Below are 20,755 nucleotides of genomic sequence, written 5' to 3' on the forward strand. Positions count from 1 at the left end.
ATTTGATATCCACAAATGAATGTTTTTTGTGCTGTTCAAAGATGAGGAGTTTCATTGATGGTGAAGTAGTTTTTTGATGTCTGTTAAGTTCTCAATCCTGTCCCTGGATACAGGGTAGTAGTAGTTGTCATACTTCAGTGACAGCATTAATGGGTTTTCTAGTAAATAAATTAGTTTTGAGGAGTAGAGTGTATTTAATATCCTCAAGACGATTCATCATGTGTCCTCAAACAGCTTCAATGGCTCTTAGTCCATCTCAGAATTTCATTTTAAACCCTGCTACTCACCTTCAAAGCACTCCATAACCTCGCTGCCTCCTATCTCAGTGAACTCAGACCGCACACACCCTCCCGAATACTTCTGCTGCCATCCTTAATGCCACCCCGTCTGTCCACCAGGAGACTAAGAGCTTTAAGCTGTTCTTGAACCACATGAAAACCAGAACAATAACCACTTTAACCACCTTTAAATTTCCAGCTAAACAATATAATGTGGGTTAACTGCTGCCATTTGTATCTAGTGGCTAAATATGTAAAATAGTGTGTCAAGATGTATTAACATGAATGAAAACTGTGGTTAATGTTCAGTGTAAATATGAATGACTTATTTTTTGTTCACAAAAGTCCCAGTTATAATTATAATTTAATTTAATTTATCTTTAACCATAATTTGTATTCTTACAATTGACATTTTTATACAATGTAAATTAATATTTCTATAATGTAGAGTGAAGATTGTAATCTGAAATGTATACTACTACCTACTACAGTATTTTTGTGTATTTTGAAGATTGTAAATTCTGTCAATCTTCAATTATGCATATTGCCCTTCATATGATGAAGAGTAGTACATCTGCTAATTTGAATGAAATCTGGGTCACAGGAACTTAAATCAAAAGTTCAACATTTGTTTTATATGTTTGTTTATATGTTATGTTTGTGTAGCAGATGCACGGGTAGAAGTACCGGTTCAATCAGGAAAAATCAAGCAGTTCTGTTTCAGCTAATGTGCTTCAGTGAAGGACAAACGATAAAAGGAAAAAAACAACAACAAAAACGCACTTTGTTTCCCTTCCCAAACTCCCATCAAAATATAAGAAAGGAGAGCAGCTTCGGTGACCAGTAGACATCAAAATGCTAACTACATCCTGATGCACACGGCACATGACTAATACTGCTCTCCCAAAGCAGGTTTAAGCAGAAAATAATTATGCTAATTAAGAGGATTAACTGTTATCAATCACCAAGATCCTGTAAACACATTTGTAAGAGTAATGATTAGCAGCCAATATCGACTTGTGGGAGACTATAAAGAGTTCCAGTCATTCCATGTGTTTGGAGCATTAAAGATGATGTAAATTGAAATAAATCCATATTATTTTCTCAATATTATTAAACATAGAATACAATTACAATAAACAAGTGTTTCACATTTGAAAGAGTCCGGTTTGGTTCTGACATCACTGGCAATAAAGATTATCTGATTCTCTATACTGAAATAATCTCAACTGGCATCTCTCATTTTTTAATGCATTGGTTTGACTTCTCTCTCGCATGTGACTGAACTGAATCCAGACATTTTGCAAAGAATGCAACTTTTGGTCTCTCGTATCCACCAGCTTTTCCTCTTTTGGTCACTGCCCAACAATGATTGGGAATAATTGGGAGTAGGAATGTTAAACTGACTAATGTCACATCACACTTATTTAGATATAGTATTTTGAACCACAATCAAGATCTTGATGTAACATACAATATATGAATACAAAGTATAATGCATGTCCATTTAATCACCTTTCCAACAACAGTTAACATCAAGATAGGTCCAGTCCTCTGTAAAAGTTTTCTCCAACCTAGCACAGCTATGACATCAGTCCGTTCAGCCTGCTGAATGGAAAAACTCAGAAACTGCACACAGGACGCACAAAGAATCCCCTGGTGGAAGAATACACTAAACAACTCTTTGTCTCGGTTGCAAGATCAGAATCGAAACACTTTCACAGACATTCTACGAGTTCAAGTATATACATCGGGTGAATATCCAGGTGCAAAGGAAGAGACAGGAGTCTCAGGAGCGGAATGATGGATGGATGAAGTGCATGAGTGTGAAAGAGAGGAGTGACAGATTCAAGAGACACAAGAAAGTGGCGCACAAATGAGACATCATTAGATGAGAGACGTCTAATTAGGGAGGAGGCAGCCAGGCACCGATACTTGCTTTTGGACCACAGACACGCACAGCAACAGCAACACACACACACACAGTAAGACACACATCATGACAAACATAACGGAGAGTTAGTGCCAAACCTTCAGGCGTCTTCTAACTAGGTCATATCTCTGAGACTTTAAGTTGAAGGGGTGGAGGTGCAGACGGGAGATTGAGGAAAGATAAAAAACATGGAAACTGGAACCTTCGAAGGGATATTTGTCTATTTTTTTCTGTTGTGTCAAGCTGTGAGGGTGAGATAGTAAGAGAAAGACTCGCGGAGTGCGTGCAGCAGAATACACACATATATAAACAAGAGACGAGGTTTACTCAACAAGCAGCTGCAGTTTTTACTTCACAAGACAGCAGCTGTGGTTTGTTTTGAAGCGGGTGAAATGTTTCAATCATTCTTTCTGTATTTTATTAAGGATCAATGGTTTAAAACCTCATTTTCACTTTCGGTTTTTCAGCTTCTTGCTTTTGTTTTCTCCTGCCGGGTCGAACTTTCTAAAGAAAAGAAAGCATTTGCCGAATTAAATGAATAAACATATAATAGTTACTATCCAGAAAAGTTTCTCAGACCCTAGAAACCTTCTCCATAAATACTTAATTGTTTCAAGTCAAGTCTTGCAGTTTGCAGACATATCAGAGACACTCAGACAAGAGCCCATCCAGCTCACTCGGCTTCTCCTGATGTGAATACACAGATGCTAGTATTTTGAGTGCGAGGCCTCCAGGAGCTTACAGACTGGTCCGGTTGAAGCAGTGTATGTCTGTCTCTTTCTTATCGCAAATGGTTTTGAAGTGTTAGTGTGGTGGTCTATTAGTGCATCACCTAGTCCATGCTGGCATTAAACATTGATGGATACTAGATAATATGCTCCCAGGTAAGATCCATGAAGGTTTCTTATTAACTTATTGATTGCCTATGACAGTCAACTGTTGACGTACAAACCACTTCCAGGTACCTTTCATGATCCGATGAGGGTAATATTTTGGATATTGCTGAATTAGAACACTTCTGTGTTTGAGTGATGGCTTGCCAATGCTCCTGAGGGCTAGCTGAGCAACGTTCTCTTGAAGTGATGATGACTGGATGTCAGTTTTAGAGAGAAGGAAAAGTGCTGCAGTCAAAACGCCTGCGTCTTTTCCCCTTCCCCTGCTGATGCGCAGTGACAGGAAATGTTGCCTCGACAACCTCCGACGATCCCTCGTCTCATGTAACGCTTGCTGCTTCAGAACAATGAAACTATTGACCCAGATCCATTTTATATATATTAAAATGGAATAATAATAAACTGTCAGTACAGTTGGCAGTCGTTGCTGACAGTATTGAGCACTGAGTTATGAAATGACTTTTTAATAACTGAAGTTTACTAAAGCGTTGCTGCCTGGAAAACTTTTAAAAGTCCAGATGAAAGTGTCTCTGTGCCTCAAGGCACATTCTATATCGTCTCACACGTAGAAAAATTCATTAGTGTGGGAAAAAGTTAAATGGAAATCCTACCAATTGAAAATGAGTTAGAATAAAAACTGTAGCCACAGCGTAAGAAAGTTGCTTGCAGTTTTAATCCAGTTTTATTGAAGTTTGATTCCAGCTTGAAGAAAGTTTGATTCGGAATTCTTTATGGGTTCGAATGTTCTACTGTGCATGCGAGCATTTCCCTGAGCATTGCAACACTTTGAATTTGTCTTGGCTAAGAGCAGACCTGGACAACTCTTTTTTGATTAATTGAGATGTTTTATTTTTATTTTACGCCACTTATTTGGGTTTGGTCATGGGGGCAGCACCTTCAGCAGGGAGGCCGTACGGTCGTGACCATAGGCTTCCAATCTATAGCCAATTTAAGGATTTTTTCAGAACCATTGATAATGCCATTGAAACTTCTTCATGAAATAGAAATATATCAGGTGTCGACCATAGTACAAACCAATTTGGACCCTATGTATGACTTATTGAAGCCTAATAAGACAATCTACAATGTCTGAAAATGAATATTCAGTATAACATTTTTCTCAAAGGTGGGATCAGACAACTAACGAGTTAATTAACGCAATTTACTTTCAAAAAAACTTTCGAAAAGTGTTACGCAATGAGTGTTGTTAAACAAGCTGCCAGTGAAAATAGCAATTATACCTCTCTAATGTGGATGAAAGTGTCGCACCTGACTGTGAATGGACTTCATTTTAAATGAACTGCGTTTATATAACACTCTCCCACACTATGGCGATTTTAATGGCACTCAGAGTTGTAAAACATTCCCTTTATTTCTGCGTTTTCGCCACCATTTGAGTTGGACATAAGTGTTCAGGAGAATTTCTCTTTATTATCCAAACTTAGGCATGAAAAAGGGCTTTGTGTAAAAGTAGCTTAAGTCTTAAACTATTAGATACATTTTTTTTCGTCTCTCCAGGTTAGGGATGCTGGAGATGAGAGCTCTCGCCATGTAAAGTAGTATAAAGGAGAGTATCCAGGTAACTTCACGATTGATTGATCTTCCTTCTCCCTCCATGTGGTTACAAGCTAAAGGTGTTGACCCAAAGAACAATGTTGCAGGGTGGCCCAAGTGAGGGTGTCTACTTTACATTGTTGAACGTTCAGAAATCCGGGGGTGGCTCAAAGCAGAAGCCTTGCTTCTCCATAGAGGAGCTGCTCTGTCGAAAGGGTTTCTAGGTGAGGAAAGACCCGGGCGTGTGCACATACTTTTTCTTACTTGTCTTATTGGTTTATATTAACACATTTTATTATCAGCTATTTCACTTGGTCTATAGAAAAATGATCAGGAATTAACCGTTTGTTTTTATAATATAATTTTTAAAAATGATCTGAGTCTGATTGATTCTGTTTCCAAAAATCGCAGATGTTCTTTTTTTTTAATGATCATTTAGGCAAATAAAAATCTTGTTTTCAAAAATAAAGTAATGTTTGCAACCAGGTTATTCCAGAAAAAGCTGGCCACATAACCAATGTCAGTAGTATTATATGGAACTGAATTTCAGCTGAAGAGATTCAAAGTAGAGCTGCAGCGAGAGCTGTGTGGTCATGTGCTCAGAGCTCTCTCCTGAAACACACAATACTATAAAGGCACCGTCACATGATGGATATGTGATATGTGTTATGTGTTTGCTAGTAAGTGGTAACGCTGGAAAGTAAGTCTTTCTCTCCAAGCTGCAGTAAGTCCCTGATCATGACCATGTTTTAAAGTTATTTCTTTATAGAGTTCTTCGCCATCTGAAATCTCTGCGAACAAGGGGTTGCGAGAGTGGAGTCTATTATGACATAACATAATCACAAAATGGCCTTTACTCCACCACCATCCAGTTGAAGACTTCTGGGATTGATGACGCGTGGAAACGAATATTGATGCTTGACCAATCACAGCAGAGTAGGTGTGGTTCACTAAAGTTATGTCATAAACAGGATTTAATCTAAAAAAAACAATAATTTTCAAAGGGCGGACCTAAAGCCCATTTTCTACAGTAGTATTTGATTTAAGAGAAAGTTTAATACGAAAAGACATATACTGATGAGTACAATAAAGGTCCAAGATGAATTTAAGAAACAATTAAATCTACTCATTAGTTGACCTTCGATGTCTGCCAGAAGAATTGGGTGTCTTTAAGCTGCAGTGACCCTTTATGGATAATTCGAAGGCCCCATGATCAGTGTCTGTGTTGACTTATAATCGTTATCCATTATCAAATGAAATTGTGACGTAAATGGTGCATCACCATGTTTGCTAATCCATGTAAGGTAAATAAATAATAAAAAAAAGAAAAAAAGTTTGTATTCTTTACAGTGACAATGAAATGATTGAATGTGGCATTGAAGTACGTAATTTGATGAAGCGACAGTGTCGAGGATGTTCTGTCTGCCAGATGCTGCTTCGGCTGCCTCTGTCTTTAAACACAAGTTGCAGCTCAGTGAAGCGCCCAGTTAAATTGGACGAGCACGCTCAAGAAAAGAAAATAGACAAAAAAGCACAGAATGCATGGCTGACAGCAATTCTTAGGTGTCACTATTTTAGGCACCGTGTTGTCCTCTACTGAGCAATCTTTAGTTAGCTGTAGGACTAGCTGCTACCATTCCTTCCTCACTGGGATTCAATAGGCGAACAGTAAAAAATTGACCAACCTAGTGTTTGCTTCTTTAGCTTTCTCAGTTGAAAACGACTTAGATGAATGTCCCAGACTTTGAATCCAAAGAGGCACATTTTTCCTGCCCCTGCCTGTCAATCACTTCTCAACATCTTGTCCATTATAAATATAAAAAAGTGAATTCACAAGGAATAGAGATTATTGGAGCATCTTTTTATAGAAGAGGGCTCATGTTGTCCTCACACAAGATAAATGGCGTATTATGACTGACTTATAAATGCACTAATGTTCCTAAACGTAAAGAACACTTCAAGTTTGAGTCTGCTTTGATGATATACAATTTCTCCAAATATTTGACTTGGGTTTGTGATTTCCTGCTTCTACTGTCACTCCTTGGTATCAGGCATCCTTGGTACATCCATCCAGCTATCAGGCAGTTTGCTGCTCATTATATTGATGGACAAGCTGAACATTTTGCGTACACAACTGATCTGTTGTCTGCTGTTGTTGTTTTGAAGCAACAACCTTTGGCAAGAAAGACAAGCATGACATTGCTATAATGTCATGGCAAAGCTTTCAAAAAGATGCTGCTTCAGTGACTAATGACGCCATTTTGGTGTGGATTGTGAGGGCTGTTTTCGCTGTTTTCGCCTTCAAAAGGTGGTCAATAATTGTATCAAGAACATTTCTACAAATCACATGCACCCAAGAGTAAAAAACACACAAAGAAGGAATGTCTTTATCTACTGCACAAATATGTGTCTAAAATAAGACACTATTGTGAGGTTTCATGATACTAAACAGTGATTAGCAGTGGACAAGGATTCTTCTCTGTTTAAAATTCCCGTGACACAGCTGCTCAAGTCTATATTATTTGGAATTCTACCTGTTTCTGGATGGCAGCTCCCGTGCTGGTGGCAGCTGCAGGGCACACATGTTGAAAATGGCCCTTGACTCTGTGAATTCCTGGTGAATTCTTCTGCACACCGCTCACAAAACTGGCCCGCGTACCCAGGGGGACACGAACATGATTCGACCCATGGAGCTGGAACACCAGAAGTCCCAGATGATGGCACAGCGGAGGTCAGGGTCACTCCTGCAAGCTGCGATGTATCTGCAGAGGGAAGAAAAGAGAGAGGAGAGTCCTTTTGTTAAAGAAGAGATTCAAACAAATTAGAAATTGTATCCTCCAAGGCTTGTCTGACTTGTTTTTGTGTGTCCAACAGCAGCTCTGCAAATTGTTCCCTTCCTTATGTCTACAGTTTACCTTTAAACAATCACCTGACCTAATGTTTTGTCTGATGAAAAAGTGACCCCGACACTTTCATCCTCCCACATACACTTAAAAAACATGCTCACTGCTCAGCTGAGCACACATAAGCACATGCACACAGCTGTGCGCTTCTCTCTGGGAATCTTTGATACCTCAAATGAATAAATTCCTCCCTGCAGACTGAGAATAGAAGTAAGAGAGACCAAAGAGTCTGTCGAGGAATATCGGTTGTGTTGTTCGCTGTGGAATATAATATTTAGCTGTGATGGGTTGATGAGGCCTCAAGACACAGCTTCCGTTGTTTGATGCTGTATCATGATGCAGTGTCTTCATTTAGAAAGGCCACTAGATGGCACTCACAGTTTGAAAATGATGCCAGGTTTCATTGCCTTAGTAGATCAGAGCCAAATATGATAATGCATCAGTTGTGTGATGTATTGGTATATCATATATTGTACTTATTTAATTAAATACACTTCCATGTGAAAAAATATTGCACTCAAAATGGTAATTCAAGTAATTTCTATGTAATAGCATAGAATAGAATTTATTTACTTGGTCATTCGATCTTTTTTCTTTTTACGTGTTACTAAATATTCTAATAATTATGTTTGGGAATTCACTCTTCCTCTTCTAACTTCACTACACATGGCCCACATCGACACACACACAAAGAGAGGCTAATGTGGAAGCTAGCATGTTACAGAAGTCAAGCTCCAACCTTTTTCCTCAAGTGCTGACGAGACTTCATTTCCAGCTAATCATTTGGCCACCGTGCCTTCCTTCTACCTTCCTCTTTCTCTTCCGTGACTCCTTTTAGCCTCTACCCTTGGCTCTCCTGCACCTCCTGCATTTTAATGAGTCATTCACTCAAGGAAATGTGCAATTAAAATAGTTTTTGGCCAGTGAACCTAATATTCATGTTAATTAAAAAACATTCCACTTGCGGTCACACTGTAAACCCTGGCTCCATCCATCCTTCCTTCGAGGAGATTGTCAGACATTTTTAATTCCCCAGGACGGATTATTGGACTTGACGAAATAACAGGTACCTTGCAAATTAAGCCAATAAGCCATTGATTTCTCATAGAGTTGTGAAATTGCTATGTGCTCTCTGTTAAAGACATTTTTTTCTTCATCTTTCAAGCCCGCAGTCATTAAAACAATAAAGCCCAGCAATGAGCGACTTGAGACTTTCTGGTATTCAGATAAATTTAAAGAGTTAAGGAGACAGTTAGAGGCAGGGAGATGAGAGTAAGCTTCACGGGAGTTTTATATTAAGGTATGCCATCCCGGAGCTGTTAGGCACTTTCGATCGAAAGTTCTAACTTGAATCATTAGCAAAGTTTTTCTCCTCTGTGATGTGAAGAAGTGCAGACTGTGACACATGATGAACAGGCATTCTTGTTGGATTAAAGAATGCTGTAATCAAGTCACAGGAATTTTGCTGCTTCTTTGAAGTTTGGATGGCAATCTCCTCTCAACACCCTGGAGCAGACAATTCTTTTAGATGGAAATTAACTGTCTTTGTCCTGCAGACTTCATCCTTCAAAGATTCAGAATCATTTCTGCTCTGATTACATGGATCTTCACCTTTGATACTGAGTTCTCTATGATTACTGCTTGTCCCATACTTGTCCTGTCATTAGCTTTTACTATATATTCTGATGGTATCACAACCCTGAAACTACATTGAAACTACTACTCAAACTACTGCCCTGTTATGTAAACATTGCCCTGATGTTTTGAATATAAGAAACCATTGAGTAAAACACATTGAGTTATATCAGTTGACAATTAGCAGGTTTAAAATCCAGTTTGTGTTATTTTTTGTTAATTATCAATTTAAATCGACTCAATAGGTTAAACACACTATCTACATGAATAGTAATATACATATCCAACCAGCATTCAACCATCATTCAACCATCCATCACCAATCCATCCATCCATCCATCCATCCATCCATCCATCCATCCATACAGACATGTTTTTCTTCTCCCTGATCTTGTTCTATTTTTACAGTGAAGTGTCTTGATATAACTATTATAATATGATACTTGAAATCAAATTCTGTACAAGTAACCAGTCAGTCAGAGACAAACAGTCATGCAAACACACTCACACCTACGCACAATTTAGAGCAAACAACTGTGGGAGGAAACAAGAGTGCCTGGAGTAAACTTTCAAAAGCATGGTGAAAAAATAAAAACTGTCAATGTCTATTCTATAAAAATATAAAAAGCAAAATCACATTTCCTAACATGAACACACACTCACAGTTCTGCCCTCCAGCATTGCTAATCTTCATGTCTGTCAGGTTGTAAAGGAGACGTTGGAAGTCAAAGGCCGACAACGGTGGCTGGAAACTTTCGCTTTCATGAAGCCTGTGAGGACACAAAAGAGAATTCACAGGTGAGTAAGAATCCATGAAATAATTGTATTCCGGAATATAGCGCTGACTGCCTTTAAATGACATGAAAAAGTATCACACATGCTCCTGACGTCCCCTGATTTCTTCAGCAGCTCTGGGATTTATGCAGCTGTAGAGAGAGAAGAAAATGTAGATGTGCTGACTTCGACACATCGAGGGTCTTGATCATTGAGCTTTGCCATCTGCTGAAGAATGATCTGCAGAGCCAGACTGCACAGCTGACATCTGCCTGTTTTGCTGCAGGTATCAGGAACTCCTTCCATCTTGATGACAGGTGCTGTGTCAGCTCCTCACAGGTGCTACCGAAAAGCATCCTTTACGATCTTTCAAGTCACAGTCCCGAAGGTAAGGAGCGGCAACATGATGGTTTCTAATCACAAGCAACGGTGCAGACGATTAGCATTGTTTGTCTGGCTGTTTGTTTTATGCACCTGTTTCCAGAGTGCACGTTTGTATTATCTGTTGAGTTATTTTGGTGGGTTTGTGAGGAGGTGTGTATCCCCCTGCAGGGTTCTGTCAGGTAGTCCTCTCAACTCGTTTTCCGACACCAATCTCTCTTGCCCCTATTACACTCCCTCTCATTGAACTTATCACTGTAGCTGCATACGTTTAGCTTCATTGCATACCATATTTCATTGATTCAGGAACCTCTTGAGTCACATTGATCATCCAGGAGTGGTATTAGTAACTTTCTCAAGAACCTATTCCTGACCCTCATTCAGAATGGAAGTTTGAAAGTAGGATGCATGATTGACTCTTCATTTGTGTTTGTGTGTTACAGTAACAACAGACTGTTCATTGATCCTCCGTCCCCTGCCAAGCATGTAGGCACAGTAATAAAGAGAGACGATTACAAACTGGCTCACAGCGCCGTGGTAATGGAGCTGGTCAGACGGAGATAAGCAGGGAGGGCATGAAAGTGAACAAACTCCCAGTCAGGCTTTCCCACCGGATCATCATTGTCCCATTTAATCAGCACGAAGCAGAGCGCAGAGAGCGGCGCTGTAATTAAGCCCGCTCCGTGGAGAGTGAGTGATCATCACAAGGGGACGGCCCAACAGAAATCTATTCTTAAAGACATTAACAACCAGGAAGAAGTAAATGAGTGTGGACAAGTTACAATAGTTAGTCAAGTTGAAATTATAGTTCAAGAAAACACTCTACTAGAATATTTCTAAAGAATTTTGAGTCCAAGAACTCTCACAAAAAAATCAGATTTTCTATCGCTTATTTGGGTTTCAGACATGGGGGCAGCAGCTTCAGCCATGAGGCCCAGAATTTCCTCACCCAAGCTCATCTTCCGGGGGGACCAAGGTGTTCCCAGACCCGCTGAGAGACGTAGACTCTCCAGCATGTCCTGGGTCTTGGTCCTGGTTTCCTACTGTTCGGATATGCCCTGAACATCTCACCCGGTAGGCGTCAAGGAAGCATCCTAAGCAGATGCCCAAGCCTCCTCAACTGACTGCCCTCAATGCAGAGGAGCAGTGGATCTACTCCGAGCCTCTCTCGGATGAGCTTGCTCACTTTGTCTCTATGTGAGAGCCCAACCACCCTGTCGAGAAAACATATCTGCCACCTGTATACTCGATCTTGTTCTTGACCGGTATACAGAGAGCTTTGCCCTTTGGCGTAGCTTTCACCATGGATCGGTGCAGTGTCCGCATAACTGCAGATGACCCCCCAATCCGCCTGTCGATCTCCATTCTTCCCTCACTTATGAACAAGACCCCACGGTACTTTTCTCCTCTACTTAGGGCAAAATCTCATCCCCAACCCGGAGAAGGCTTTAGACCTTGTTCCAACTGACAAAAATGGACTGGGATTTGGAGGTGCTAATCCTCATCACTGCCACTTCACACTTGGTTGAAAACCTTAATTGGTTTAAACAAAAACCTGCACAGACCTGGCCCTTTGAGGATGGGATTGCCCTCCCGTGTGTCCAGTTGTATCTTAAGAAACATACAAAAACTTAAACACAATAAGTGTTAATCCATGCAGACACACATATGCACTGACATGCTTAACAAACACATGCTTAATATGGGCCCAAAGACACACAAAGGTGCACACAGACACACAAAAAAAGTAGAGTATTGGAGTAATTTGTTAACAGTTAGCAATCCAACACAGTAATAAGTAGTAATCAATAACACATTATAATTTTGGGTTACGTGTCAACACTGGTGTAAAAAGAGTTGATAATTGGATTACATTACATGATCAATAACAACAGAAGAAGACAAAAGTAAAAGGTTGACAATATACCTTTCAAATATGGTTGTTTTCCTAACTTACTAAAGTCTTTAGTGAAACTGAAAACGTTAAGCCCATGCACTCACGCAGAGTAAGTCACCTGCTTGATCTTTTGGATGCACCTTAAATTCTCACATATAATATCATCGCAAAAGTTCCAATTTATGCTTGACTTCCATTTTTTCAAGAGATAGTGTCACCATCGTCTGCCGCGTCAGAGGATTTGGACCCTGAACCGGTGCTGGGCCTTTCAACCCTCTCCGTGACTGTCTCCGGTGACTGCACACCAATAATGAGTCCCCCCCAGCACCAAAAGCCCGGGCTAAAAGATCTCTTTGATTCCATCTCTGAGACGCATCGAAGCTTGGGAGACAGGGATTGTCATTTAGTGATCGACTCTGAAGAACTTCTCCACTGATCTCATTACACTTCTTTGTACCATCGGTTCTTTTTATTCCAGCTACCACATTTGGGCTGATTACGGGGGTTGGACAAATCCTAGCACTAGCCATGATACCCGCGACGATCAGGAAGCCCTATACCGAAAAACAATCAAGGAGCAACTTGTGCATGAAAATAATAAGTGCTGGAATAAAGTGCAGCCATTTTCTGGAGCTGATACATGAAACATGTGTGGATGCACTGCGTCCCACTTGACCGACAGTTCATGGCGGCTAAACTTTATTAACCAGTAATGACACACTGTTCCTGCTTCCCTCAGTGAGGCACTAAGAAACCTCTGAGCTACTTTATACAGTCCACTGATTCCACAAACACTAAATCAGTGCAGAGCGGCTGTACTCTGGGTCACATATGAATGCAGTTACCTGAATGAGCTTCATTATTAAATTGGAATGAAGGTGGAAGCTACTTTTCTGTAAGAGCAGTCAAACTCTGACTAGAACGCAAGAATATGAACAAAATAAAAAAAAGAGTTATCTTCTAACTGGAAGAGAAAATAATACAAGTTTGGATTCAATTTCAGTCACTTATTTTATGTATCTTTTGACTACTGGACTTTTGCAAGTCCGTCCGTCCATCCGTCCGTCCATCCATCCATCAGTCCATCCATCCATCTATCCAGTTAGTACCGATGAGCCAATGAAGCTTCACGATGCAGTGTCCTATTTTTTAGAGGTCAGTGTTTGATTAAAGCAAAAGATTATGGAGCAGAGACAGCTGGTAGACTCTTCATCAGCACAGCTCTGCTTCTGAATCATCTTCCTGTTCCAATCAATCCAAATGTGTATCAAGAATCTTCCTTACTTACTTACGCTAACACTAAAAACAATTTTGCAAACTCAATTCAGGTCTCATGAATCAGTGTCAATGTCAATATGCAACAGAATATATCATGGGTCTTGTCAGTTGACTGGTATGAAGCAGTGTAAAGCTGTGGCTGTTTTCAAGACAACAACTCACACATTGGAGTCTGGTGGGAGCTTGGAAAATACTTTCAGTTAACCTTGAGGATATTTTTGACAGCCAATCATGTCAGTTTCTAGGTGTGTGCATCTCTCCAAAATATAACGATTTGATACGTATCTAGATACATGGGGTACGTATGATTCTAAAACTATACATTTTAAAAACAAAAGATTGGATACGATTCGGTAAGGATTTGATCCGATCTTTTGGTTATTTGTAGACGCTGTATTGCTGATATAATAAACCGATTCATAACTTTGTATATGGGCCATTGACTGGTTCTTTGTCAATTTAGATCGGTCCAGGAGCTTGTGTATCAATGCACTCACATCTTTTAAATCAAAACCGATTTCCAATTTATATCGGTTATTTGTAGACTTGAGTATTTGTCGAGGAATGTGTTGCATTGTAGGTAGACACTTGACTGGAAGCGCTCGCTGAATGGTGTTTACCCTTTTATAAAACAAGGACTTGGATACAAGAGGGGCAGTAGTTTTTAATCCTGGTCACTTAACGGTGGGCTACTTCACACAAAGTAGGATCTCGGAGGGCTAATGGGAGTTAGCTCAAACAGTTCACATTTTTTTTATGTCATTCTAGTAGTAGGCCGAAGCATTAACAGGCCAAGCGGTAGAAATAGCCTCTCCAAAGTGTCCAGCGTCTGCCCAGATTTCTCTCTCTAGTAGGACAAGGATGAACAATGCATGCATGGCGCATCATTACAAATTTGCTAGGGCAACCTCAACCAGTTGTAGCTCTTGTAGCAGTGACTCTTCTTTGTGTCTCTCCTGAATGACCTATTGTCTCAGGGTGAGTGCAGACAAGTTATGCTAAAATTCAATACACCTGTCATTTTCATTTTTGAACTCCAAACATTGTTGACTGTCAGGGTTACAATACAGTCAAATCAGACACATGAAACACTCACTTCAGAAGGTCTATGTTTGTGAGTACACAGTCTTGTTGATGTTGTTGCCCCAGATACCTTTATCTTTTTTTTTTTACAGGAATGTTATATTCTTTAGGCTGTGGTGACAAGTTGAGAAAAAAATGCTTGAATATTCTCTCGCATCACATAGACAGAGGAATAACAGAGCAGCAGGTGGAAGTAAATGCGCCTCTCTCACACATTCCTGACATTTCAATTGAGCGTGTGATGGATATACCCCGACAGAAAAACTGTTTAACCGTTTAACTTTGATTTATAATCGGCTGCACAATTAATACCAATCAAGGCTGTAAGGCAAAACAAACAGCCAGGCTTTTGTTATTTGCATTTACGCTGCGGTTGAAGTGATGCCGGGGGAGTTGTTTGTAAGCGGGGGCACTTGATCGAGAAGCAGGTATATCAGACCTGGACATTTGATTGATGAGACTTCCTCGTGTGCTCTGTCAAACATGAAAATACACTTATGTGCCGTCTAGATTGTGCAAATATGAAAAAGACAAATGGCCCCTTATTGCATACATCATTAGAAATGATTTTTCTGTTGATTCATTTTACAAATATAATTTTATACACATAAATCAGCCATTAAATAATGAGCAGCTAATTGTATTTATTAAGATAGGGCCTGAGGAATGGTAAGAGCAAACAATGATATTTCAGGCCAATATCAGATATTTTGAAACGTTTGTGTTTTATTTACAATATCAGACCTGGGCCGAGTGTCCAAAAAAAGTTCCCAATTATTTACCCTCTAGATGAGTGTGTCATCTTTGACAAATGTTTTAATGAACATTTTTTTTAAATTCTATATTCAAATGTTATATTTCCTGGGATAATCGTCCACATCTTCCAGAAGATACCCATGGTAATTACTGATTCAACGCATCTTAATCTTCCTATTTTAAATTATCTGAATCCTGTAAACTAACTGAAGATTTTAATATTTTCTGAACAATGAATAGATAAACAATATAATTTCAAAAAAAAAAGTTAAAACAAATGTGCATTTTATACACTACAGAGTATGACCAAGGAGGATTACAAGGCGCACTGGTTTGCTACTGTTCATTTGAAAGCCTGAAGTTTTTTTCCTACTTCTGTACTAAAGTTTGGGTCCCCAATATTAAGCATTAAACGGTAAATTTAAAGCCTGAGAAATGTCAGGTGGCATGTGGCGTTAGAATGGTTTAATGCGTAACTGTCACTCTGAGAGCGTGACATTGGGTGGGTCTGCAAATAGTATTAATATAAGTTATTTTTTAGAGACATGTTGAATATAACTTCTCAACATAAAAAAGTAATCTTTAAAAGTTAAAAAGATTCAGCAATGTATTGAGTTGCAAAGGTAATCTGGTGAGGGAAAACGTATACTTACTTCTTTACCTTAAGTTCCATCACTTATTAAATCATGCACTATTTTTTTCAACTCCTTCAACTTCAAAAGTATCAAATCATTACTTGGTTTTCTCCAGACACTTTACAGTGTGGAACACTGTATAAGAGAAAGGGAAACAGGTCCAAGCCAATCACAAAGAGCGACAGTAGCGAGGAAAATCAGAGAAATCAGAAACCTTAGTGACTTCTGCTGTGAATGACTAAAAGAAAACCTACAATATAGCAAACATACAGTGTCTGAAGGATGACTGGTATAAATAATATTGAAGATCAATACAAAATATGGGAATTATTAAGGAACATTATGTGTCATGGGTCAGCTGGTCTGATGTGGGCCACTGAGACATTATTCAATTGTCCATTTATGCCTTATCCCCCTTATTCCATAAACAACAAGTCCCATTATGTATGAAGTCCTTTTATTTGTCCAGTCCTGCCATTGATGCTAAATTTCAGATTTCATGGAACGAGTAGGAGGTTACGCTTTAAAAATGAAGTGGTGCGTTTAGATTTATTTTGGTGCAGATAATAACCAGGGGTCGGTTATAATCCAATTAAAAACATTTTTGGTGTATTTATTTAGACCCACCCCCCCTTCTATAATAAATTAAAATAGCTGACATAGCAAAGAAAAGTGAGTGAATTAAGAATCATCGTACAATTAAGGATGAATCATTAAAAAAAAAAAAAAAAAATCAATCGTCAAAAAAGAAAACAAAATTAAATGAAGAGAAGGTTAAATCTCATTTGTAGGTCCCAAGATGTTCGCTGTGATGGTGCAGAGGAGGGAAATTAAAGAAAGATTATGAGTCTAAGAGACAGATACAAACAATTGAGTGTGAAGTAGGAGTTGAGTGGGATAAATAGGATTACTGGCAACTTGACGGTGGGCCACATGGGGGCTAGAAAACAGAAATAGAGTTAAGAAGTTCAACAATGTGAGGAGGCCAGCTGTACACAGGTTGACATGCGTAATGATATTTCTCCACAAAAATATGGCTCATTATCTATCCCTTCCCAGAGTGACCCGTTTACCGTGAGAGAGCCGAGAAGTGCCTGGAGAAGAATAAACCGGTATCTAATGTGAATCCAAAAACACTAGTGGAGGATTTCTCTCAGAGAAAGTGGCAGTGGAAGAGTTCTACAAATAGCTGAGGGCTAAAGATCAGCAACAAATTGGAAAGTGTTTGAGACAGCAGATGATCACTAAAGGGGAGAGTAGACTGTTCCCTTTAGCAAGGAACTGCATGTACTAGTCGTGGAACATTTGGGATTTTCACTCCTTTCTGTACTTACATTTTTCACAAATGTTCTCATTTTGGTGATGAAGGAAAGGAAGCACTTGCACACAAAATAATGTCCTGCGTACATTGGACTTAGCTGTGAGTCACCTATTAATCTTTTGTCTGTTGAATTTAAATTGAAAACAGCAGAGAGGTCAACACACGCACAAAGACGAGTTGTCAACCCAAAATATTGATTGAAAAAGTAAAAAAAAAATGTGGACAATGATGAAAAGGTTGAAATACAGGGCATTGCCCTTATAAAAAAACAATAACAAAAAAAACATTTGAAACCAATTACCCTAAAACTGTAAAGTTAGAGGTAGAGGGAGCAAGTTTAAATGGATTATAATCAAAAGGAGGTTACATACATACAGTTAAATACAGTTGTCCCTCAATATATAGGGGTTCACCTTACAAGGTATTGCTGTTTCAGGGATTTTTTTCTTTTTGCATACAGTACAGTATATTTACAGTAAATATATTGTAGTGTAAGACGGTCTCTGGTTTTGTAAATATGTATCAAATATGGTTGATATTTTCTTCTCCCTTTGTTTGACAAAGGTAGAGAAAAATTCTGAAAATCATTCAACTCGTGGAATATATCATATATGAGTCAAATATCATAAATAACGGAAATGTTTGAATTTACTTTGCGGTCTTCTGCCTCCCTTATCCTCACCTAATCGAGTTGCCTTGCCCCTTAAAACCTTCTCTAAACTACCTCATGCATTCAACAGATGGACAAACAAAAGAAGTGAAATAAAAACAACTCCATATGTACGCTTTCTTAAGTCCATGAATTTCAAGGCAATCCACACAAGATAATAGCACTGGAAAACATGCTTTGGTCTCAACAATCACCTGTTACACACAACATAAACTGATATTCAAAATCACTGAAACAAAAAAGGTTTGCTGGAGATTGCTGGGAGCAATTCTTGCAATCACCATTAGCTCCGTATACCATGAACCTTGTCACGGTTTGAGTTTGATTGCCGCAATCTTTATCTCGATAGTCGGCAGGTGATTGCAACACACCTCACCTCCCTCCAAACCGCCCACAATCTGACAAATGCCCGTTTTAAAAGGTTGAATTTAGGGCAGAAATTCTGTTAGTGGGCCTTGAAACAGCAGTAGTGAAGCACTTGAGATGACATTTAGATTCTGTTCTGACATAGAAATATATGATCGAGAATTCCAGTGCAGCTCACAGAAGTAAAATTGTGGACACTGTGATTCACAATTTGATTCACAATGAAAATATAACAAGATGTAGAAACAGCAATAAGTAGAGGAAACACCATATATCAAGTGAAAAGCGAGAGAAGTAGAAAGTAGAGACAGTACTTCAACCCTCAATGCAATTCAATTTAAAAAATAGAAAAACCTCTATAATGAGTTGTTGCAGCAAAAAACTCCAGTATCAGTGTTGTGTCTTTTTCCTGTGTTGTTCTTACATGACTGGCAAATAGACACACCTCACATGCTACTTCCTTGTCGATGTATTTCTCTATGAGCTACTGGCTTAGTCTGGAAGGCCATGTCCGCTTCATGTACCTGACAATGAAGGTGATCCGTGGTGGGAGGCCGGGGTCATGGACAAGTGCTGGTTCGGGTGAAAGATTAGCCAACACAGTCATTCCGGAGCCTTGGATTTGCAGAGTTGCGTGGTCAGGGAGGAGCTCAGGGGTCTCGGAGGTGAAGGTGATGTAGAGGCGCTGGCCGTAGCTCTGGACTTGATGACCCAAGAATTGATCTGTTAGACAAAAAGGGATGTTTCAGTTATTAAGCCGATTGGCATACTCCCAAAAAAGATTATGAGTTGTGCGCTGTTTTGAAACATGAAGAACCATTTCACTGAGCCCTGGTGGAGCTCTTCAGGGTTGAATGCGCACTTATTATTACACATTAAGAAACACTTCAAAGACACAGGACTACAAACCTCCTCCTGGAAATATTAAAACAAATTCCCCAAATGTTATGAAAGAATGATGAATAAGTCACTAAAACAAATTTACAGTATTCTGGATTTCATGGAAGATGCTGTTTATCAGTAATGAGACATATTCCTGAAGCCACGGAAGAGTAAATGGGAAGCTTTAAAGAACAACAGTTTGAGATGCTATGCCAGTATATGTTTCAAACTCAAGGCCTGGGGGACAACACTGGCATTGTAAGTCAATTTCAGTATCCTTGAAAAACAATTCTGATCCTAATGCATTGCATATTAAAACCCTCACCCACAAAGACAAACTCAAAGTCTGGGCGACCAATCCCGCTCACAAAGCCTTATTAGGAAAATTAATGTATATAATATTGTAATCAGAAGGTGCACTTATATATATATTAAGATATATTATATTAAGATCAATTTTGTGTTGTATAAGGTACAATAAATAAATAATAACAGTATAATCAACTAAAATACATTTTTTCTTCAAATGACGACAATCAATCGGAAAAAAAAAGAAAGGGGTGAAAATCGTATGAAAGGCTACAGAGAGTGGTGATTAGGAAGGAAGAGTTGCTGTGGCAACACGTTATTGAAAATGGACAATTCAATTCAAGGAGAAACAAAAAATCTAAACTAGATTAAATAAAAAGAAATGCTTCATAATAAAAGATGTATAGAAACACCACTCGAGCTGAATGAACAATATCAATTCTCAATATTTGTAAGCACAAGGGGTCACATTCCTACACAGTACCTGAGACTAGACCTGTCTCAGTACTTTTGAGAGAGAATATATGGAAGTATTTCATTTCTCTAAGGACACAGACGTCAGCTTGTTTCACTCCTCAATTATACATGAAAGAATAAATTGTTCTGTGAGAGTTTAGTGCCTTTTTCAAGTCCCTCTGTTGATTGCTTTCCCCAAACAGCCTTTATCATCCCAGTGAGCTATCGAACGACAAAACTTATGTCTGCAGATAAATCGCTGCTCTGGGTTGACCTGGTGTCTGACACTTTGTGGGAACTTTCTGGCTTCTCTTGATGATGTGAGACTCAGTGAAGTGTTAAACTAATTAAAGTTCTTAATGGTTCAAGCAAAGGAAACATTGTAATTTCTTCAATTAGGTCAGAACCATGTTTCATCTTTCAAGATTTCTCTGATTACATGGCTGAGTGGTTATTGCTACATGCTTTAGCAATCGCTTCATTATTTTGCCATCAAGCAGCATTAGTCTGTAGAAAACTTAAATAATGTCACATTAATTCTTTCTAATCCGACCAATGTTTTTTTTTTATGAAAAGTCCTACAATCCTGCGGAAACACATCCCTTTTCCAGTGCTCTGAAACGTGGACCAATAAAATTCTAACTATCTTGCACGAGATGTAGTTGATCAGAGGAAAGACAACAGTGAAAAGGCTCAATCAAGAATTTGTATCAATCAATAACATCTTCGCTACTAAATCAAAGCAAAGTGA

General features: G+C 39.0%; 1 protein-coding gene across 2 annotated transcripts in view; it reads right to left on the bottom strand.

Annotated features, from left to right (window-relative positions):
• The window catches only part of lamc3 (laminin, gamma 3), a 113,537-nt gene that overhangs the window by 34,970 nt on the left and 57,812 nt on the right, over positions 1-20,755 (bottom strand). For both annotated transcript variants that reach the window (XM_087792129.1, XM_087792128.1), the window contains exons 10-12: positions 18,882-19,080; positions 9,860-9,966; positions 7,193-7,420 (exon numbers count right to left, since the gene is read on the bottom strand). In XM_087792129.1, the coding sequence (XP_087648255.1) occupies positions 7,193-7,420; positions 9,860-9,966; positions 18,882-19,080 (534 nt within the window). The remainder of the gene's footprint in view (positions 1-7,192; positions 7,421-9,859; positions 9,967-18,881; positions 19,081-20,755) is intronic.

Source organism: Callionymus lyra, chromosome 5, assembly GCF_982586985.1.
Source record: "Callionymus lyra chromosome 5, fCalLyr1.hap1.1, whole genome shotgun sequence".
Classification (NCBI taxonomy): Eukaryota; Metazoa; Chordata; class Actinopteri; order Syngnathiformes; family Callionymidae; genus Callionymus; species Callionymus lyra.